The sequence below is a fragment of the Callithrix jacchus genome, chromosome 8 (assembly GCF_049354715.1).
Source record: "Callithrix jacchus isolate 240 chromosome 8, calJac240_pri, whole genome shotgun sequence".
NCBI classification, from domain to species: domain Eukaryota; kingdom Metazoa; phylum Chordata; class Mammalia; order Primates; family Cebidae; genus Callithrix; species Callithrix jacchus.
Genome location: NC_133509.1, coordinates 15,401,334 through 15,425,402, shown reverse-complemented (window position 1 = coordinate 15,425,402; position 24,069 = coordinate 15,401,334). Strand labels below are relative to the sequence as shown.

At 41.2% G+C, this 24,069-nt stretch overlaps 1 protein-coding gene across 2 annotated transcripts; it reads right to left on the bottom strand.

Annotated features, from left to right (window-relative positions):
- Positions 1 to 1,229: 1,229 nt before the first annotated feature.
- Positions 1,230 to 19,921, bottom strand: FEM1B (fem-1 homolog B). Of its 2 annotated transcripts, XM_035259016.3 has the most exons (3): positions 15,158 to 15,219; positions 14,449 to 14,538; positions 1,230 to 7,312 (listed from the first exon to the last, which is right to left on the bottom strand). In XM_035259016.3, exons 2-3 carry the CDS (start codon positions 14,505 to 14,507, stop codon positions 5,677 to 5,679), a joined length of 1,695 nt encoding a protein of 564 aa, XP_035114907.1. In that variant the 5' UTR covers positions 14,508 to 14,538; positions 15,158 to 15,219; the 3' UTR covers positions 1,230 to 5,676. The 2 variants fall into 2 exon arrangements, with proteins under 2 accessions (XP_035114907.1, XP_002753318.1); XM_002753272.6 differs by lacking the exons at positions 14,449 to 14,538; positions 15,158 to 15,219 and adding an exon at positions 19,012 to 19,921.
- Between the last annotated feature and the right edge of the window lie 4,148 nt (positions 19,922 to 24,069).

Below are 24,069 nucleotides of genomic sequence, written 5' to 3'. Positions count from 1 at the left end.
TCTTATTCAAACAGATCATGGGTTAAAAAAAAATGTGTAACTTGCAACTAGGAACAGAGACAGCATTACAAGCAGGATATAAAACCATTTTTTAAATTGTGATAAATTTGACTATATACAAATGTAAACTTCAGATACAAAACTACCATATTTGAAGTAAATAAACTAAAACTATTACACGACAGAAAATGTCCTCAAACTTCTAAGGAACTTCTAGCAAGCAGTTTAAGAAAAAAAAAAAAAAATCCACTGAAATAATGAAGACTGGTTAGTGATGCAAACGAAAAAAGAAAAAAAACCCGAAGCGAACATAGTCAACAAATTTATGAAAGTGTTCAACCCTTTTCATAATAAAGGCACACAAACCAAACCATGAAATACTGTTTTTCATTAATCACAACTTTGTAAAAACTAAATGATTAGCTATCTGAAGCCAGTAAAGATGCAGAGAGATGGAAGGCAATTAGATAACCTCTGTCAAGATTTTAAGTAGTCGGTACACCAAGTTCCAGTACTAGGAATGAATCTGTCCTGTAGGTACTGTACATAAGGACATTCACTGCAGCATTATTTGAAATATCAAAAACTGAAAACCTGAAAGTCCATCAATAAGATCTAGTTAAATATATTTTCAGTCTGTCAACAGAATTAAATGCTATAAAGTTATTGTTTTAAAAATCTACACACTTAGAAATGGAAAATGCCCAAGACATACAAAATGAAAAAGATAAGATGCAGAATTGTGTTGCAAAGGTAGACGTTCACTTGCATTTTAAAAAAATGAAAAGGAGAAATAATACATATGTGCACAGAAACATTCTGGGAAGCTACTCAAAAAACTATTAATAGTGATTTTCTCTGCAGAGTCCAAATGGGAGGCGGGGAGAGATGGGAAGGGAACTTTTAAAAAATATTTTTGAATATTTGTTTATTATCTGAATTTTTTCCCATGCACATATATAACTTTGACAACTTTTTTTTTAAGGAATTCAACAAAAGAACTTCGCAACTTAGGCACACTGAATAATAAAGACACAAACCTCAAAGTAGTTTTTTTCAAACATTTACTGAACACAAACACCATTTTTTCCTTTTACACAGCAAGATTGTTAGTTTCAGATTAGCTGAGCTATTAGGACTGTCAATTGCCCTGAAACTAAAAAGGACTCTACATGTCAAACTCAAATAGAAAATGTCATGCAATATATGAATCACTAACAGACCTCTGGTGCAGTCAGCAAGTTTACTGTGTTTATTAAAGTCACATAAATGCTTTGACAAAAGTGCACAATAGAATGACATCACTGGTTTGTTATAACTCACAGCGAATTACTAGAATACAACAATGTAGCTCCTCTACACGGAGGACTGCAGGATGGGGTGAAAAGGACAGGGTCTTTTCCATCGATTAGGCCAGTCAGATTTTACTCCCCAGCTACGTACCTCTGAAAAGATTGGTAAGGAAAGCTGAGTTTCTTTCCTCATCTTTTCTTCTCTACCAGTTACTAAGCAACAACAAAAAAAGCCATGCACAAGTTTTATAACACCTGATAAAAAACAGATACAAAATCTTGTTCATTTCATCACTTAGCAAGCTTGCATCTTCGCTCTTTCATTTTTCTGATTAGGCCATTCATCACGTGACTCACCTTAGATAAAAGCTGTTAGTAATTTAGAAATACTCACCCCTGTATGGACATCAAGATACACTCCCCATAACCATCAAGTCACTATCCCTTCCCTACACATTAACACAAAGGTACACACCACAAACCTAGAGACCACATTTACTTTACAGTTTAAAAAATGAATATATCTCCACTATCAATAGTGTAGTATGTATTTCAGATCCCATATTTGGGGGAGGGCATGCTGTACAACCCAGCCCATCTAAAGATTTGGGCAAGTCTGCCAGAAATACGTAAGAAAGTCCTGCAATGTGATATACACATAGGAGTTTTCTACTTTCAAGAGATGACATCCAGAACAAAGCTATGCATTTTCAGAGTAGGAATGGACACACAGCTTAAAACCTCTGGACTAAATGTTTCGTAGCACAAAAGGCAGAGTTTTGTTTTCTTTAACCCCTTTTTAATGTTATAGTATAGTCAGTCAGTCAGAAAAGCAGAATAGTCATGTGTGCATCAACACATCTGACTAACCTGAAAAGGAACATTTAAGATTCTTACAGAAAATCTACCATAAAAACAAGTCCTTTATACTTTCATCCATCTACTCACTAATTCAGCCACAGGCTGTTTCTAAACCAGCAAACTGTAATCAAAGGTCTAACAACTCACTCCTCACCCCACCCCATTCCAAAAAAAAAAAAAAGAAATGCTTCTGCTTCAATAACCCAAAGTGGTCTTATTCATAAAGTAGCTGCCTCAACTATGGTGGAAACTCTTAACAGGCTGTTGCTCCCTTAAAATATTAATTTTCAAAACATTTGTCAAATAAGAGTTGGTATTTAGAAAGCTGCTGCCCCCAAATCAAATGTTACTTCAAACAATGCTATCATACCTAAGTTCTCACAATTACCAATTATTAGTCCACTATTAGTATGATGAAATAAAACCCTTCTCAGAAACAAGCAAGACCAAAGCTTACAGATGGTCTGCTTTGGAGTTTTGTTTATGTAAAATTCCCACAGCAAAGACCCTTAACGTGGTTGGGCTGTGGCCTACTAGAGCAACCAAGGTAGACTGAAAAAAGCTATGTTGTCAGTGTCAATTCTAACGCAAAAAATATTCCCCCTTCTTTATCAATTGAGGGGATGGGTTTGCTGCCCATTTCTTGAGTTTAATTGTTAACCTAAACTCAACAGTTGTTTTGCCAACTCTATCAAGAGCATAAAACCCACTTAAGTTTCTCATGATTTGCAAATGAAAACATCCACCTGGGCCTCTCTAGCTCATCCAGATTTATATAACAATTACTAAACAGGACAGAGAAGTTTTGGGTGAATCTATAATACCATCAATGAAGTTACAATTCAAAGCATAAGTATAACAACAGTAAACATCAAATGACCAAAGTGGCTGCAAAATGGAGACAGCCTGAGTTCACGGAGGGCTGAGATACAGAACCATCATTTTCTTACCTATTTTCCTTTAAAAAAAAAAAAAAAGTTTGGGAAGGGTCTGGCTAAACACAGTTATTTTAAAACAATTCTACTAAAAACATTTTTTTAAAAAAAAAACAGGCATGTAGATCACTTATTTCAAGAATGATTTTATACAGGTGTTTCACAATACGCATTTGGATTGATTTTACAAGATAGAATTAGATTCTCAGCAAGATACTACATGATTTACTACTATACTAAACAAAGGAAAAAATCTAACTACCATTAGCATAGTTCATAGTTTATTCCACTGTCTTCAATTCATCCTCCAACCTGTCAGCATTTCAGTCAAGTTTTACTTTCTCCAGCATTGTCTTCCCTTCTCAAAAACAGAATGTCATTAAATTTTGATGTCTGAATATGTACATATAGTCATTATCCTCATTTTGTAAATAAGCAGTGTCTTAGATAGTGCTGGTCCTGGGTAGCCAAAGGGATGAAATGTGTTTTTAAAACATGCAACATTATCTGATATTTTAAGTTTTGATGTTTAAATAAAAATAATATACATTAATAATGGAACCAACTGAATACCAAGTATCAAAGCTATTCCTCAGACTGTCCAATAAGTAGGCCTTGTAGTTGGAAAAATAAAGAGTCTGATCTGAACCATGGAAAAAGCATGATTCACTCACCTTGAAGAAGTACATTTTCTCTTGCAGGCCACAGAGAGTTGCTAAGAGCAAGGTACAGTATTTCCTTGATTCATACCAGGAGGATCAAGTTTGGTAATTTTCAAATTAGGGCTCACTCAAATACCTCCCTTTAAGCCAACCTTCCTTGTAAAATCTCAGGTTAGGAAAATAAAAATCTATTACCGTGACAGAATTTACCACCAAAACATTCCTAACTGAAGCAAGAAGACACACAAAGTATAACAACAACTGTAAAAAGTATCTTGCATCCTTGGGGGAAAAGTCCCCCCTTCTGTCCCCTCCCACCCTTCAAAATATTTCATTTTGTGGGGTATTTCTATTTTATTTAAGGCCCTAGGTGCTGATTTTGGCTTGGTCATTGTTTCATACTGATCCAACTGCAGCCTTTCTCTTATACTTTACAAAGCATTATCCATAGATAAAATGTTAATTAAAACCTTATTTTTTTTAAGTTTATATCTGATGCTGCTACATCATTATAATGCTTTTCATTAAAAAAAAAAAAAAAAAAGCTGCAGGTCTTCACTTACAGTACCATGCACTATGAGTAGCTAAGGCATTCATTTGGCACTAGAGAGAAAATTACAGATACAGCTAGTTTTGCTTTCATCATCATTTTTAACATCAATAGAAGTAAGTGTGTAACTTTCACTTGAATTTCTGCGATGCTTAAAAGATAATCACAGAATATCCTTTGAGACAGTTAAAATGTTGCCATTAAAACAAAACAAAGCAAAAAATCATAAAGACCTCCTATAGCCTGTCGGAATAAGTGACATTTTGTGGTTGAAAAATTTGCAGCTCTCAGACAAAATTAGCTTTCAAGTGTCATTGAGAATTATTTATATCATAAAAAATACATAAGTTCCTATACCACACTAGTGACATTTCTTCTACTTCTCACAGACTTAGAAAGTGAAAAAATTAAAACACATCCAGGTTCCTTTTCATCACAAATAAAATACCTTCTTAGGGAGGCACAAATAATGCCTTCTGGAAAAGCAGTTTCCAAATTTTAAAAGATAAGATACAGGAGGAAAAGGAAGAAGGGGACAAAAATAAAATGTGTAACTATACTGTGACAATTTGTTTCATAAGAAAACAGCATTCATGTTTTACATGTCTATGCACTGAATCAAATAGACAGTTGCAATTTAGATAAATTTCATTAAAATAGACTTTGAAGAATTCAAGCCTAAAGGCAGAGTCCATCAAGATTCTCTGAAAAGTTGATTTACGATGATAACCATTTTGTATATACTACCCAGCATAATGCAACAATTTCAAATGGATTTAACTTTATAAATGCGTAAATATTATTAAATTAGCACATTTTCCAGATTAATCTGCAGCTATTTTTTTAAAATCCTCCTGAATGTTAAAATGTGCTGCATCACTCCATATAAATAATGGAAGAGTGAAAACTATCTACAGCAGTTTGGCATGTGCAGAACACCTGGATATCCCATTCCTTTTAATGTTCCTTTTAAGATTTTTCTTAATGAAATCCTCAAAACTGCTGCATGGATAACACGCTGACATAGGCTTAACAGAAATACTTTTGTAAGCAGCTGTTTAAAACATTATCAACTTGAAGTTATAAATGTCCCTTGTTACATAAACATTTTTATCTGTTCCTTTAAGAAAGACAAATAGGTGACCAATATCCAAATACCTTATAGTTAACACCAAAACAATGATGTGGCTTTGTTTAAAGTGTCTGAAATCAATTACCATGAGGCAAGAAAAACAAGTACAGAACTAAGGAAGGATGGGATGGGAGGAAGGGTAGTGGAAAGAAAAGCGGAATTTATGAACACATAATTCTATTGTCTGTGATTCAAGTCCTTTACTTTTTAGCACCACATTAAACGATTTTACATATCCAGTCACTTAATGAAATCCAACAAACTCTTCAAGAGTTCTGGGGATCTGGTCTTGGTAGTTAATGTCATTAGCCCGAACTGCTCGGGCAGCCAGGCACTTGAGACTCATCTTCATTTGAGTTTTTAGTAGTATTTCAGATACCCCAGTTGTACTTTTGTCTAGCGGAGTTTTATTCTGTTTATTCGTCATGTCAGTGTGCGCTCCAGCTTCAACCAGGCTAATGATGATAGAGTGCAAGGTCAAAAAATCACTGATGGGCCTGTTGTACTGCACGATAATATGAAGGGCGCTGTTTCCCTCATTGTCCACGGCATTCACCTCAGCACCACAGTCCAGCAGGAGCTTTGTGACAAGTGCATTTGGAAAGCTGCAGACGTCATTGGTGTGGAAATCATCAACTGGAGTATTGGAGTTGACAGCTAGATGCAGCAAGGTAAAACCTTCACGAGTTCTGGGATCGAGGTGAATCAGGTTGTAGATCTGCTTGTTAATTTTGCACTGATCTTCTTCACTGCACTGTGTTTTGGTAGAGATGCACACTAAATACAGAAAGGTATAGAGATTACATTCATAATTGTCCATAGCATTGTGGACATCAGCATCTGAAATATTTTTCACTCTGTTCATACTTTGTTCAATTTCCAAAACACTGCATCTCAAAACACATTCTATGTCTGGGGCCTTCACAGTTTCATTCAAATGTATCATTTGTGAGAAAACTTGAGCAAATCGAAGAAGATCTTTGTGGGTGTTCCTGTTACCTTTCTGTCTAAGATGCAGGGCATGAAGCCACAACTTGATACACTGCTCAAATTCCATGTTATCCGCATAAACAGCCCCCCTGTAAATGATGGGATGAGAGACATCAATATTGTCAGCACCTAAAATCCGTTCCCGAACTATAAGGCCTTCCATGTGAAGAGCATCTCTGTCTTGCCGAATGGATTCCAGTTCCTGAGGATTTCTACATTCAGTTCTATTCCCATAAGCATGGATTGGTGGAAGAACCTCTTTTTCAAGAATGTTATCACCGTCTTGAAAGCGCTCTAACATGGCTAAATATAGATAGTGGTACGTCTTCATGATGTCATAGTTCTCACGGTCATTTGCAAAGGAGGCACCCAAGAGTTCCAAAGCTTCGATTCGACTTCTTCGGTCACAATCAGCATGAGAGAGTAACAGTTCAACAACATCTGCTTTACAGCTTTCGGCAGCTACTTTCAGTGGCGTCATCCCATGGCCATTTACTACTATAGCAGCACGCCATTTTATCAGCTCTTTCACAATATCTATGTGCCCAGCTTCAGCTGCAAAGTGCAATGCTGTGGCTCCACAATGTGCTTTAGCATTAGGATCAGCACGTTGTTCTAAAAGGTATCTGACCACATCAGTGTGTCCCTTATATGCTGCAATCATTAGGCAGGTGTTGTCGTATTTGTTGGCAATGCTGATGTTGGCATTATTTTCAACCAGGTATTTCACAATGTCCAGTCTGCCATCAAAGCATGCTGCCCGCAGGGGGGTTGAATTAGTTACTGTGGTGTGGTTCACGTTGGCTCCATGGCTGACTAGAAGTTTAACAACTTCAAAATGTCCTGCTCCAGCGGCACACCAAAGAGCAGTGGCACCATCAATGACATACCTACACATGAAAAGAATAAGCAGTTAGATAATGGAGGCCACAGCCTAACATACGTTTAAAGGATGTATTCACTCGCACCAACCAAGACCTCACTCTCCAGAACATTAATAAAACATAACCTCTCATGAAAATAAAAACGGGTAACTTAAGAAAAGCACTTTGCTTAGTAGTTGTACCTAATATAAGCTCACTATATGCTGGTTTTACTGTTATCACTAGAGTATATAACCCTTAAAAACAAATCCGAAAAATCACTAACTTTCTATTGCAAAAGTAAATACATTTCCAAAGGTACAGAGAAAATGTATGGAGGTAGCTTCTTCACCACCAAGTTGATCCACTGGCTCCTAAGAGAACAACATGTTCCTCCTTCCCAGCAGCCTCCAAGTAGCAGGCAGTTTCTGACAATTATGAAAGCCACGCCTGTATTCTTCTGTGCTAGAAGCAGAATACAGCACCCTGCATTAAAGCTGTATTTAGACACTGCTGTAAGAAGGAAAAAATAGCCAGGTGGGGTGGCTCACACCTGTAATCCCAGCACTTTGGGAGGCCCAGGCGGGTGGATCACAAGGTCAGGAGTTCAAGACCATCATGACCAACATAGTGAAACCTCGTCTCTACTAAAAATACAAAAAGTTAGCTGGGCGTGGTGGTGCATGCCTATAATCCCAGCTACTCGGGAAGCTGAAGCAGGAGAATCGCTTGAACCCTGGAGGCAGAGGTTGCAGCAAGCGGAGATCACGCCACTGCACTCCAGCCCAGGCAACAGTACGAAACTCCGTCTCAAAAAGAGAAAAAGAAAGCAGGTAAGTTTTCCCTAAGCTAAGTGAGTACTACACTACAGCAATGAGAATGAGATAATTACTGCTCCATACACAATATGGATAGATAACATAAACCTGTTGCTAAGGAAAAGAAGTTAGATGAACACAGTACATATTATATTATTACATTTACATACCTATCCGCAGTGTTAGAAGTGAGGATACTGGTTACTTTTGGGGAGTAGTAGTGAATGAGAGAAAGCACAAAGGGGACTATAGTAAACAAATACGTTCACTTTGTGAACTTTTTATACGTTTATAATTAGCACATTTTTCTCTAAGTTATGTTATGCTCCAATTTAAAAGTTTTAAAATATACATGTATATGTGCATACATATAATGCTTGTCTATATATGTTCCTCAATCAACCAGTATAGGAAAAAAATATTAGCAACAGGAAATAATTAGCACTTTTGGAAAACCTAAGCAGGTATCTTCTCTGACGTGACTGGACTTCTGGCTCCATATATATCACTTACTTACCGAACATCTGATATGTGCTAGGTTCATTATTTAACGTACAAAATTAGACTATTGCTAGAGTTCAATCTTCCCCACCTTTCCACTGTCAATTTTCCCCAACCTCAATTTCTCAATTTTTTGCCAGTAACCAAAAGACCTGATTTTATTGGAGACAGTCTACTGTGCTAGAAGCAGAAGTATATTTGGAAGTGTTAAGAAGAAAGGTTGATCAAAGCAATATTCTCTAGAGCAATTAAATATACATACCAAAACCCTCACTAGTAAGCTTCTCACTATACAACCTCGTAACACTGGTCAAATTATATCTCCCATGAAGTAAAAAAGAGTATAATGCTCCTGGAGCTATGGTTTAAATGTGTCCTCACCAAAATTCAGGTGTTGCCAATGGGAATAGCATTAAGAGGTGATGAAGAGGTGATTAGATCATGAGCACTCCTCCCCTTGTGAATGAGATTAAGGACCATATACAAGACACCTCAGGCCAGGCGTGATGGCTCACGCCTATAATCCCAGCACTTTGGGAGGCTGAGATGGGCAGATCACTTGAGTTCAGGAGTTCAAGACCAGCCTGGCCAGCATGGTGAAACCCTGTCTTTACCAAAAATAGAAAAATTAGCCGGGCATGGTGGCACACGCCTGTAATGCCAGATACTACGGAGGCTGAGGCAGGAGAAATCGCTTGAACCTGGGAGGCGGAGGTTGTAGTGAGCCAAGATCACACCATTGTACTCTAGCCTGGGCGACGGAGCAAAACTCCATCTCAAAAAAAAAAAAAAAAGAGTCGTTAGCAATGTTCAGCTGGCTTGCCTTTTCACCTTCCACCATGTGAGGACACAGCATTCCTCTCCTTGGGAGGATGAGGCCCTCACCAGACAACTGAACCTGTCGGCACCTTGATCTTGAACATTCCAGCCTCCAGAAATATGAGAAATAAATTTCTGCTCATAAATTACTGTCTCAGGTATTTTGTTACAACGCCACAGAACAGACTTAAGACATATAAATATCATGGCTTAATTCCAGTTAACATCACCACAAAAAACAACACCCTTTATCACTTCTACTGAAAATAGTCATTTTATAATAATTTAAGCAAAAACTGCTTCATTTTCACATAATGACACAAAGTGTTTATAACCAAAAGCCTTCTTATCAAAAGTGGTTACCTACAGAGAAGAGGCTAGGACTGGCTGGGAAGAGACTTGAAGGTAATGGAAATGTCCTGTATTTTGATCTGGGTGGCAGCCACATGGATGGATATTTAGGGAAAAAAAAAGTAACAAACTGCATACTTAAGATCTCTGTGGGGGGCAGGGCAAAAACAAAAAAAAGATCTCTGCATTTTACTGTATATAAGATATACCTCAAAAAAAAAATCAGAAGCCTCCTGAAATTGTTTTATTTTTTAAAATGCAGCATTAATTGATTTAAAAAAAAAAAAAAACTAAAGCATAAATCAGGCCAGGTGCACTAGCTCCCGCCTATAATTCCAGCACTCTGGGAGGCCAAGGGGCGGATCACCAGAGGTCAGGAGTTCCAAGATCTCTGCATTTTACTGTATGTAAGATATACCTCAAAAAAAAAAAATCAGAAGCCTCCTGAAATTGTTTTAATTTTAATTTTTAAAAATGCACCATTAATTAATTAAAAAAAACAAAAACTAAAGCATAAATCAGGCCAGGTGCACTAGCTCCCGCCTATAATTCCAGCACTCTGGGAGGCCAAGGGGCGGATCACCAGAGGTCAGGAGTTCCAAGACCAGCCTGGCCAACATGGTAAAATCCCATTTCTACTAATAATATAAAAATCAGACAGGCATAGTGGAGCATGCTTATAATCCCAGCTACTCAGGAGGCTGAGGCAGGAGAATTGCTTGAACCCAGAGGCAGAGGTTGCAGTGATTGTACCCATTTTTGCACTCTAGCCTGGGTGACAAGAGCAAAACTCTATCTTAAAAAAATAAAATAAAAAAGAATCAAGAAAATAAAGACACTACATCAGTGATGCCAACTGTATGTTCTGCAAACAATTCAGTTTAATTAAAATTCACTTATTATGTTTTTATTGTCATGTTTATATAAAGTTCAATAAACATTTTTCCATTGTTAAAAAATACCATTTCCAACAGCATCCAAAAATACCAATATCTAGTAATAAATCTAAGGAAACATATACAGGACTTCTACACTGAAAACTACAAAACACTCCTGAGATAAATAAATGAGAAAATATTCCATGTTCATGATCCAGAAGACTCTATAATGTTAAGAGGTCAATTCTCCCCCAAAACGATCTATAGATTTGATATAAGCCAAATCAAAATCCCAGCAGGTTGTGTGGTGTGTGTGTGTGTGTGTGTGTGTGTACGCGCGCGCCCAAGAGGTCAAGGCTACAGTGAGCCATGATCATGCCAGTGCACTCGAGCCTGAGAAACAGTGCAAGACTCTGCGTCTAAAATGGGAAGGAGAGGAAGGAAAGGGAGGAAGGGAGAAAAGAGAAAGAAACAATTGACAGGCCAGTTCTAAAAAGAATATGGAAACGCAAACAACCAAGATAATCTTCATGAAAAATAAAGCTGGAGGACAAACTACAATAATTAAAATAAGTGCTAGCATGGGGATAAAATAATATTAACAAACAAACAAAAAAACCCTCCAGAAATAGATGCGCACATACAAAATCCCTTGATTTCTGACAAAGGCTCCAGTGACATTCAGGTAGAAAACAGTCTTTTTAATAAATACTTCTGGAGCAACAAGATAATCTATACAGAAAATAATTAACCTTGATTCCTACACCTCACAGTACATACAAAAATTCAAGACATAGTATAGACCTATACTGTAAAAAGCAAAACAAGAAAAGCTTCTTTAAAAAAAAAAAAAGCCATAGACTATAATGAACTTAGTGTTGATCACAATTTCTTGAACAAAATACCAAAAAAGTATTAACCATTAAAGAAAAAGAAAGTATTTACTGGATTTCATTAAAACTAGAACTTCCATTCAGCAAAAAACATTATAAAGAAAGCGATTAAGTGGCCGGAGGCAGTGGCTCACACCTGTAATCCAGCACTGTGGGAGGCTAAGAAGATTGTTGAGCCCAAGAGTTCAAGACCAGCCTGCATAACATAGCAAGATTCGGTTGCCACTCTATTTAAGAGAATAACAGGAAGAAAAAAAAAAAAAAGAAGACTGAACAAGTATACTTCACAAAAGATACCCAAATGGCCAATATGCATATGAAAAGACGCTCAAGATAATTACCAAGGAAATGCAAATTAAAACCTGTTTAACAATATATACACCCAGCAGAATAGCTAAAATTAACAAGACCGACAGGGTAATACTAAGTGTTGACTAAGATGTGGCAACTGAAATTCTCATTGCTGGTGAAAACTGCAAGTAGGAATGTAATTTGGTTGTGAACTTCAGGGAAACTATTTGGCAGTATCTGTTAGTTAAACAAACATCTACCCAATGACCCAGCAATTCCACTCCTTGATATATACCAGATAACTAAATGCAAACGTCCACCAAACAACACACACAAATGTTCACTGCAATTTTATTCATAACAGTCAAGCAGTGGAAACAACCAAAATATTAATTAACTGGAAAACGTATAAACTGCAGTATATTCATGCAATGGAATAACACACAGCATTAAAAAAAGAAACTACTGATACATGCAAGTACATGGATGAATCTCAAAGACACCATGTTAAGTGAAGAAAGCCAGACAAAAAGAGTACATACCACATAATTCTGTTTATCAGAAGTTCAAGTACAGTCAAAAGTAATCTGAGGTGACAAACTTTGTATTAGTCTGTTTTCACACTGCTGATAAAGACATACCCGAAACTGGGCAATTTACAAAAGAAAAAAAGGTTTATTGGACTTACAGTTCCACATGACTGGGGAGGCTTCACAATCATGGCGGAAGGCAAGGAGCAGCAAGTCACGTCTTACATGGATGGCAGCAGGCAAAGAGAGCTTGTGCAGGAAAACTCCCCCTTATAATAACCATCAGATCTCATGAGACTTACTATCATAAGAACAGCATGGGAAAGACCTGCCCCCATGATTCAATTACCTCCCACCAGGTCCCTCACATAACACTTGGGAATTCAGTGTTGGGGACACAGCCAACCCTAACAGAAGTCAAAAATAATCGTTACCTCTGGGAAGGGAAAGGGAGGAAGTTGAGAAGGGATACAAGGGAAACCTTTAGAGTGATAAAAATGTTCTACACATTGATCTAGAAAATGACTCGATGGATGTAAATATATTAAAAATTCATTGAACAGTATTGTACACAAGAATCACGCACTTTGCTGGATATGTTATACCGCCTAAAAAGCATATAATTAAAAAGAAAAGCACAAATGACTTTAAGGAAAAACATTTAAATGAATGGGAGTAATTTATATCAAATACTTCCACTGTGCCAAGCACTGTAGAATTGCTGAATATGCAATATATCTCACTTAATCTCCACAGTAACTCTATGAGGTAGGTAGAATTACTATGCCTTTTTATACTATTATATTGTAGTTTAACTATTATGCAGAAAAATACAAAAGTACTTGGAATACCATAAAATGCATCAAAAGGAAACATAGTACACATCATTGTTCAAACATTTGTTTTAATTTAAAGTACATTTTCGAATTGGTTAAGGTAATCAAAAAATACATAGTTAATACACAGTGACAGTTACATAGTTACAATGTTTCCTTGCACTGCATTTGTTCTGTTTTGAAACAAGGTCTTGCTCTGTTGCACAGGCTAAATACAGTGGCACAATCATTGCTCACCACAGTGGCATAACCACTGCTCACCACAGCCTAGATCTCCCAGGCTCATGGGATCTGCCCGCCTCAGCCTCCTTGTGTAGCTGGGACTGCCTACTACCTTTTTGCTTTGTTTTGTTTCATTTTTGGAAAAGATGAGGTCTCACTACATTGCCCAGGATGGTCTCAAATGCCTGAGCTCAAATTTATTCCCACCTCAGCCTCCCAAAGTGCTGGGATTACAGATTTGAGCCACTGCAACCGGTCTAGATTTTAAGACATCAAATTATTATGTGTCAGGGAACAGGAATCTAAACTACTTCAAACTCAAGAAATGTTAGATTAAAACAGGCAATCACACACATTATCTGTAACCCTAGCAATAACCCTACAAGCAAAGCATTACCCTCATTTTAGAGATGAAAAGAGACAAAAAGTGATTAAAATATTTTTCTGATCTCAAACTTCTCAGAATATATGATGTAAGAGTAAAAAATTACAAGTATTCATTTGGTTTCTATAATGGAAACTACTTGGTCAGTTTAATATTCTTCCTGGTATAGTCTAATAATTTCCATTTTTCCCCTTGAGGTACAGTAATTTGACAGGAGCCTCAAAAAAGTTCCAGTTACCTATCTCTATTGAGGCAATGAAAAATTGTAAATATATTCTGTGACCAAAAAAATCAATGCAGATTGTTTCATAAGACTAGTCCTTCAGAAACATTAGCCTTGGTAAATTCAGAATTTCTACATCTAAATCAAAATATTAATCAGATTAAAGAGAATTATAATACAAACATCTATGATATTCCTCCATCTATAAAATCTAGCTAAAATTAAAAGACAGCCTCAAAACAAAATACCAAATGCATTTAACAGAAATTAAAGATAAAATTAACGCAATATTTACTAAGTTCCTACAGGAGAAGCACTATAAAACAATTATTTTTCTAGGCCCAGTCCAAAATTACAATGCGAGTTCTCTATTATGTATTCATCTTCAAAACAAGAAACTATAATCTGATATTCACCTTTTCAAACAAATTGTATGCATCAGATGATGGAAACTTTTCACAATAAGAGATAACATTTCTGATCACAAGGCGAAGCTCATCTATTACCTGGTTCAATTTGAAATAGAAATGCCTGGTTCAAGGCCGGGCGCGGTGGCTCAAGCCTGTAATCCCAGCACTTTGGGAGGCCGAGGCGGGTGGATCACGAGGTCAACAGATCGAGACCATCCTGGTCAACATGGTGAAACCCCGTCTCTACTCAAAATACAAAAAATTAGCTGGGCACGGTGGCGCATGCCTGTAATCCCAGCTACTCGAGAGGCTGAGGCAGGAGAATTGCTTGAACCCAGGAGGCGGAGGTTGCAGTGAGCCGAGATCGCACCATTGCACTCCAGCCTGGGTAACAAAAGAGAAACTCCGTCTCAAAAAAAAAAAAAAAGAAATGCCTGGTTCAAGCATTTGAAATGGAAATAAAAATTCATTCAATATAAATGATTCCCACTTCATTTTAACCAAAATCCTTAAAAATCATGTATTACATTAAATGTAATTCCTTGACATATATATTGCCAGTGACTTTCTAAATGAAGTCAAATACTGCCATGCCTTTCCTCTACCTGAACATTTATCAGAAGTATTAATACTAGCACTGACTAAAAGTAACAACACTCAACAAAAAGCCTGAAAATTCTCGGAAGTCCTATTCTCCCCGTCCACATCAGCAAACCTTTTCAAGGACAGGTGATCCCCCACAAACTGTGGCAGAGAGCAGTCACACCCTCAGAACTCAGACCAGCATAACATTCCATGGTCACATGACACCTTCCCCTTGTTCTGTTCCATTTTTATAACATTCTTTTTTTTTGAGACAGAGTTTTGCTCTTGTTACCCAGGCTGGAGTGCAATGGCGCGATCTCAGCTCACCGCAACCTCTGCCTCCCGGGTTCAGGCAATTCTCCTGCCTCAGCCTCATGAGTAGCTGGGATTACAGGCACACACCACCGTGCCCAGTTAATTTTTTGTATTTTTAGTAGAGATGGGGTTTCACCATGTTGACCAGGACAGAATCGATCTCTTGACCTCGTGACCCACCCGCCTTGGCCTCCTAAAGTGCTGGGATTATAGGCATGAGCCACCGCGCCCGGCCCCATTTTTATGACATTCTTAAAGCTTCCCACTATTCAACTAAGGGATCTTCTTTCACTCCCACTCATGTATATCAACATGGTGTTCACATGTTAAGCCACAGTAAAATCATCTCAAACTTTACTCCTAAAAATGTGAACAAGGACTCAAATATTAATGGCTTAATCTAGGTGGGTGGTCCCTTTCCCCTTGAGGCTCTATCATGAATCCACTTTAGTTTCCTAAGGTATTACCAAAGTTTTTAGGTAGAACACAGACATTTTTAAACTTTTTGTAATATTTATTTTAATGTCTGTCTCTCTCACACACACATAGAAAACATCAAAACCATTATTACACAGAAACTATTACACAGGATGAAGCTAAGAAGTAAAACATTCTAAAAACAAAGAAAAAGCAAATAACAGAAAATTTAAAGAACGATATTAAGTAAACAGCAAGATAGTTAGTGAACAATTTGGCCAAAAATTGTGAAGATAGCATGTGAATGACTAAAAATTAGAAACACTAATCTACTTCAAAACACACAGAGAACCTGTTAATCCCCACCTGGCCATGAGTCCCAAGTACCAGTGAGGGCAGGGGGCTGGATATGTATTTTTCAAAGGTCAGCCCCCAAGAGTCAAGTGAGCTTTCTACTGTTAAAGTATTCAGGCTAACATTTTCACAATATCTGAAATAATCGCAAAGTGAAATCATCACACACTTTTTTCATTCTAAAATGCTAAAATGACTTGGCTAAACTGTAAAATAATCTCACAGAGGGTGTGAATGGGCAGAGAGGTGACTAGAAACATCGATACCTCTTTTATTAATTAATTTGTAAGCTTCTCAAAAGTAGAAACCTTAAATTTCCTGTACCTCACACTTCCTCCAGAACATGACACAGGCTAGGCCCATCATAAGCATTCAATAAAGATGAAACTAGTTTTACATAGCAGCTAATAAATTCATAATTGTAATAATCCATAAGCTCAATTGATATAGGGAATCAAGGAGATAAAATCACAAATGAGAGAAACATCTGAGATTGCAGTTTCACCAGTCTTACTCTTAGCACTTTATTCCGGGATCATCAAAATCCGGTCTCCAGCTCTCTCCAGTCTCCCACAATCTCTTTCTTAATTGCTCCAACCTGAATCCCTTCTTGCAACAGCACCTGAAACTGCAGGTGCACCTGCTGCTGCAGGAGCACCATGCTGCTGCCCCTCCCCTTCACATCCTACTACTCTTTAAAACACAGCTCCAACATCACCTCCTCTGTGAAGCCTTTCCAGATTCTTGCCCCACCCCCGCCCCCCCCCCCCGCCATAAAACTGAGCACTTCCTTTCCCTGTTTTCCCTCAGTAATCCAAAAGATTTCTACAACCCTAAATGGCATGGCATCTGTGAATATTCAGTTATATTATTTCTCTCCCCCCACCCAGACTGTCATCCTCCAGGACAGAAAAGTATGTTACTCATCTCTGCATATCCAATCACTACCACAGAATCCAGCACACAGTAGGTGTTCAATAAATGTTTACTTACCAAACCCATTAATTTTTCTGGCCATACTGAACACTGGGAAAAATAAGCCACTATACAGGCTCAATGCTACATTTCTAGTCATTTCAAGTTCTTTTAATTGCCACCTCAAAACATCTCTTTGACGACTGAGAAAGATGGTACTAAGCAAAGCCTTTCTAAATTCTCTAGAAAACTCTTTTCTCGCCCCACTATTCTCCCTTATGTACATTGCCTCAGCAGTATTCCCAAGCAGCTGTTATTACAGAAATTCTTCTCACCAGGCCGGTGGCTCACGCCTGTAATCCCAGCACTTTGGGAGGCCGAGGCGGGTGGATCACGAGGTCAAGAGATCGAAACCATCCTGGTCAACATGGTGAAACCTCGTCTCTACTAAAGATACAAAAAATTAGCTGGGCATGGTGGCCTGTGCCTGTAATCCCAGCTACTCGGGAGGCTGAGGCAGGAGAATTGCCTGAACCCAGGAGGCGGAGGTTGCGGTGAGCCGAGATCGTGCCATTGCACTCCAGCCTGGGTAACAAGAGTGAAACTCCATCCCAAAAGAAAAAGAAAAAAAAAAGAAAGAAAGAAAAAAGAAATTCATCTCAATGACTGCATGTGCCTATACAGCTGGAATGGTACTGGAGGTTCAGAGGTCATTGTGCTTCACTCCTCTAGGTATGGGAATGCAAGGAGTTACAGAGAGGACACGGAAGCCAGTAAGGAAAAACAAACATGAATCAGGTTGCCATCTTTGGTCAACATGAAAAAAACCATCTCCTTAACGTGTATAATGGTGATACCCGAGATATAAGCCATTACCCAGAGGCTACCATTTCATTATGATGTAACGCTATATTTTCCACTCATCTAAAATAAAAAGCTTTTATTGTTTAAACCTAAAAAAGAATCAACCAAAACTGAACATATCCCTAGTCATCTTAAAGAAGAAATGCTTTTTCAATCGAGTTTTAGCCAAGCAGTTTTTAATCACCAAAACCAAAGATATGTATTCGTATGCTCAGATCCTATTTACTTTAAAAGAAAAAAAAAAAAGCTAAAATCGCTTATGTACTAGCACAAGTCGACCAAAACAAATGTAGCCAAATTGTTATGCAGTTGTATTCTGTGAACATGTTATAATTCTCCAGCACAGAAAAGAGGATAATGTCAAACATCCAAAAATACGTACAATTAAACTCAAAGGGCAAGTCTTAGGCATAACAACGTGCATTTTTAAACTTCCCACCTCGACTAACAGTAAATGACCAAGTTTTCCACAACATCACAGGGTAAGATGTAATTTAAGAATGTCATCATCTCCCACACCAGGTCCAATGCCATTTTTGTAGCCAATGTATCTACACTCAGCAATGTCGAGGAATCAGAATCATGTCTTGGGATGGCTGGCTGCGTGACAAGCCCTCGTGAGGCTGCAGCTGCTGCTCGTTCTAGGTGCTTAATTTGATATTAAGGGCCCAGCAGCCCGCTGCCGGTTTTATGGAACCACTCACTTGAAGGGGTAAAAATGGATGCCCTAATAACTCTTTCGGAGTTCTTCAATGTTAACTGCTGACCTCCTTAATTTCTGATCAGTTACAACACCGATTCCATTAAAAGTAAAAGCTAGAAAAGCAGCCACCTCCTTCAAATGGCTTGTTCACAGACTAGTAGAGAAGACGACTCAAGGCCGAGGGTGTGGTTATCTCCCCACTGAGGGAATGAGGGGTAGGGGCTGAGGACGAGCAGCAAAACGTGGGATGGAGTATTAGCCGTGGAAGATGAAGTGGGCATTAGCGGGGCAGGGGGGAAAAGGGGATAAGTGAGTACCTACAGGAAGAGAGGGTAAGAGAGGGTGAGGGAGGGGAGGGCCCGTGAATTAATGAGTCCGAGAGCGTCGGAGGGGACGCTGGCTTGGGATGTACCTACCCGTCGAAGCGGACGGTGCCAGTCTGCTGAGTCTGCACCCGGTAATGTTCTAACAGCAGGCGCACCACCTTTGCGTGTCCATTGCGGGCTGCGATGATGAGGGGCGTGGAGCGCTGCCCTCCCTGCTGGCTGACATAGCCCAGCAGATAGCGGATGTCGCTTTCAGACCGGTTGAGAAGCAAGGCGGCCAGGGTCAGCACTTTGCCCTCGCTGGCCGCTTTATATACATAGCCAGCCAGGCCCTCCATGGCCGCCGCCAACTCTAACACCCGTTTGGTCGCCACCGCTGCTGCTGCCGTGCGCCCCCGGAGGCCGCGTTCGCCAGCGCTTCAAACCTGGGCCCTCACAGCCCATTCAACAGGGCGCCGTCGCCGCCGCCGCGCCCAGGCAGCACTGCGGCCCGGGGAAGGCGGAGACGCGGAGGAGGCCGAGTGCCGCGGGGGGCACGTTCGCGACCCAGCCCGGGCAGGGAGGAGAGGGGTCAGGGCCGCCCGCCAGGTCCCAGGCGCCGGCCCTGGGCCGAAGGGATATCCATAGCGGCCGCCGCCCCGGGCCTCAAGCCGGACCCTCCTTTCTGCGGGATGCGACAGGCGCGTGCCCGAGCCTACGGGTCGCCGGCGGGGTCCCGAGAGGACCACGCGCACCCCGGATGGCGAAAAGACGGGCGCGCCTCACGTGACCAGGCCTATCCAGCCTTAGGCCTAACACGGCCTCCGCCTGCCCTTTCCCTCTTCGCCGTCCCCAGCTGGAGGAAACCTGCAGGCTCTCGTCCCCCGCGCTCAGAAGTGCCGGACGCTGCCAGCAGCTTCGGAGATTCTGGCGTGGGGGCCCCCGGGGCGGTGCGGAACTCCCCCGCAGGAGCGGCGCCGGAACTTGGGCGGGGAGGAAAGCGAGCCTTCGCAAACAGGGCGGGGAGAAGAGGGCGGGAGCGGGAGGGACGCTAACTGTGGTGTCTCCGCCTAAGCCGACCGGCGGGCACACACGGCCCCGGTGGAGAAAGGTTCTGCTGCGCGCAGTTGGCCCATCCCCAGTTTGGGCCTGGATGTCCTCAGTGCCCTTGACGCGTGGAACCTCCTCCTGGCCCCTACAAGGCCGTGAGGGTCTCCAGCCAGGGACGGGGGCGGAGTGAGGACGCTAAGCCGGTGGGCTAGGGGGAACCACTCTATTTTACCAAAGACGGTGGGGGACCTCTTTCTGCCTCTGATCGGGGGTCAGGGAAGGGGTTGCGCGTACTCGGAGGGTCCATTTCAGGAAAAGGGCGGCATCTCTGAGTCCCCGAAATGTGGGAGGCGTGAGAGCCACAGCACCAGGCTCTGAGAAGGGACTGGAAGTCCATCCTGCCCTTCCCGGAGAAAGGGGTTAAGGGTGAGAGAAAGATGGGAGCGAAGGGGAGCAGCGCTGGGGGCGGAAGGGGCGAGGTATCCTGGGAAGGAAAGCGAGTTCACACAGAGCAGGAATCTCATCCTGAGCCGGCAAAACCTCCGTTTTCTCACAGACCTCAAAAGATTGTTGTTAGGATTTGAAACGATGATTTATTCAACGAATACTAGAGGTCGACTGTGTGCCGAGCTCTGCTTAGCACGAGGGAGTCAGTAATGGAACAGATGTCAACAAATGATGGCCGAGATCAGTTGAACCAAGTATCATTACCATTTGCTCTGAAGCAAATGAAATAGAGTGATGGGGCACTAATTTAATTTGGATGATCACACAAGACCTCTATGACAAGTGACAAGAACAGAGGGTATTCTAGGCAAGGGGGACAGCTAATGTAAAAGCCCTGAGGAGGGAACAGTCTGGTGAGCTCAGGAACAGAAAGATCAGTGGTGGCTGCAGCAGAGTGGGCCACGGGAAGAATGTTAGGAGATGAAGTCAGAGGATGCAACAGGTAGAGCCTAACAACCCATAGCAGAGTGTTTAATTCTACTCTGTAATGGGGGGATTCGAAGAGTTTTAAAGAGGGAAGTGACAAGATGTTATTTGTGTGTTTTTTTTAAAGATCACTCTGGCTGCTGTGTAGAGAATAAACTCTGGAAGGCAAGAGAGTAGATAGGTGGAAAGGCCTTGGATTAGGATGCTAGGAGTGGATGGCAGGTGATGAACCTGCTGGGACAGTCTCAAAAAGCTCAATATGAAAGTGACTTCCTCCCTCTTCCTCCCTTCCCCAAAGGACAAAATTTACCATAGAGAAGGAACAAATGCATTTATTTGGTTCCAAGGGACAGGGCTCAGCTCAACAAGTTCACATACATTATTTTATTTTAATCCCACCATTCCAATTCTAGGAGGTAAAGGCCTCACCTCACTTGCAGCTCTTGGTGGAGGTTTGGGTCACTTCTCAAATTCTCTCCTTCCTTCTACAGCTCAGCTTTACCCATTTATGGCAGATCCCTACAGAAACACTGGAGTTACCTTTCTCCTTAACATTAACAAAAACACATTGGCAATAAGGGCTGAAGATAAGATTCTCCTGGTAGTGTCTCTGAAATAGCTAATAGAGAAGTCGGGGAAGCTGGCTGGTTTATTTGAGGGCTTCAGAGGCATAAGAAAATCCAATATTTGACAGGCAGACCCAGGCTTTTTGGTCTGTGGGGACTTGCCAGTGACACATTCAGATGCATGATGACTTCCTTTTCTGGCTCTGTACAGCAAGCACGCACCTCATCTACCATCTGTCTCTTCTCTGCCTTTCTATTTCTCCATCCCTCCATATCTCTATCTCCATCTCCCTGCCACCCTCCCTCTCCCCTGCCAACACACTTTGATTACCTGGGCACAAGCTGACCTGGAGGAGGGCTTGGCCCTTTAGAAAAACCCTCTCCTCGAAGCCTTAGGGTAGATTATGTTCCTGCATCACTCTACATTCTATTCCCAACCAAGTTTTTGAAGAAGGTGTGTAAAAGCCCAGACACAGGCCCTTTCTTCCAGCTTTGTTTTCTAAGGGAGAACTAATTCATCCAGACTCATTGCTGAAAAAGAGACTCCCTTCCTCCTCTTGCCCTCTCCACCTCAATTTGGTGGTGTAACTGGATGGGTGCCAGAAGGGGTGACTGCTCCAAGGGTCATGCTGGAGAGGGACTCAGAACTTGCATTGTGTGGCCTCCACCCCAAGATGGGAATACATCTTTGCTCCAGCAGCCCAAAGTCAGGAGGCTCGGGCTGCTGTTGTCTTCCGTGTTTATCAATGTTGCTTAGTATAGGCTTCTGGGCTCCCTTGGTTTCTCAATAGCTATTGGCTGAGTGGAAACCATGTAGTTGCCTCTGTTTACCTGGGCTTGTAGGGTGACGCTTCTGTGGTTAGGTTGTGCAAATCTGGAGAGAGGATGTGTAAAAGGACAAGGATGCTTACCCAAAGGCCAGGGCCCAGAAATAGTTCCTTGCGCTTCTGACCTGTTTCCCCCTCCCTGGACAGAAAGCCACTGAGCAAATGTGCACTAGTAAAACAGAACTACAAGTAGTTCCATCCCGATGGAGATTGATGTGCTGACCACAACAAACTGCGGCCTTGCCCCTGGAAACAAGGCAGGACTGACCTTTCCCCACACTTTGCTTTTTAGGCATTATAGCGGCCTATGAGCAGAATTTGCCATACCCTCCGTGGAGCGTTCTTTTTCCAAGACAGGTCAACCCAGTCTGCAGCTCTGAGTCAATGGAGTTTCTCAGATTTTTGCATTGCAAAGCACATGCAAAAATATTATCTTTCAACCACCAGTGAAGACACTTGTTTTAGTGCTGTAGACCTCTCATGTACTATAGAGGAAGATGGTGACTGTCAGTGTTGAATAGATCTGGGTGGGATTTCCATATCAACGGACAGGCTGTGGCTCTGGGCCAGTTTCTACATCTGTACAATGGAATTACATCTTTTCCTTGAAGGGCTGGTATAACGGGAACATGCCAGCTTCTTCACCAAGCCTGGTCTTATGGAAGAGTGCTAGTGTCTCTTCCCTCTTGCTCCCCTCCTCCCCACCCTGGCAGTCATCCTTCTGTTTTGCCATTAACCTGCTTAAGAAAGGACTTTCTCAGGCCGGGCACTGTGGCTCATGCCTGTAATCCCAACACTTTGGGAGGCTGAGGTGGGTGAATCACGAGGTCAAGAGATCGAGACCATCCTGGTCAACATGGTGAAACCCCATCTCTACTAAAAATACAAAAAATTAGCTGGGCATGGTGGTGCGTGCCTGTAATCCCAGTTACTCAGGAGGCTGAGGCAGGAGAATTGCCTGAACCCAGGAGGCGGAGGTTGCGGTGAGCCGAGATTGCGCCATTGCACTCCAGCCTGGGTAACAAGAGCGAAACTCCGTCTCAAAAAAAAAAAGAAAAAAGAGAGAGAGGAATTTCTCTCCATCTGCGTTTTCTCTGCAATAATGTGTCTGCCCCAAGAATGGAGAGTAAACCCACAACATACAAGGGGCTGGGGAGGCTAATTAACAAGAGTTCAGAAATTCCGACAGAGCTGCACAAGGGTAATGTTAGAAATAAGAGTGGTAACTCAGAAAGCACTGATAGTCTATCAGCTGATAGGACTGGCAGCCCACTCGCCTCTGCCTCCTCTGCCTCCCACTCTCCTTGCCTTTCCCTGAAAAGCAAATCTAATGACTGGCAAAAACAAAACCAAGGATGGAGGAGAGGGGGTGGCTAGTCTGTGTTATTTTGCAAAGCCATTCATCTCTCCCAGATTTAGCTTTACAAGGAAAGTAGGCTGAAGTAGACATATGTCTGCTTCATTCTAACCCCATTCTTCTCTGGATAGTGGTATCAATCGGTATCCTGGGATTAGAATGACAGAAATATCTGTGCCAGGCATCCCAGTAAACATTTCACACAGATGAACATGTTATATTTACACAAGCCTCTGAAGTGTGTACCATTAGTATCATTCCCATTTTTCAGATAAAGAAACTGAGGCAGAGAGCTGTGGAGTAGCTCGCCCCTGGCATCAAAACTACAGTGTGGGAGAACCAGGATTTGAACTCAGGCTGTCTGGCCATCCCCAATCCACCTGCTACCAACCTTCTGTGCCCTCCTTATTCCCCCTCAGTTCTCCCCACCTATCCT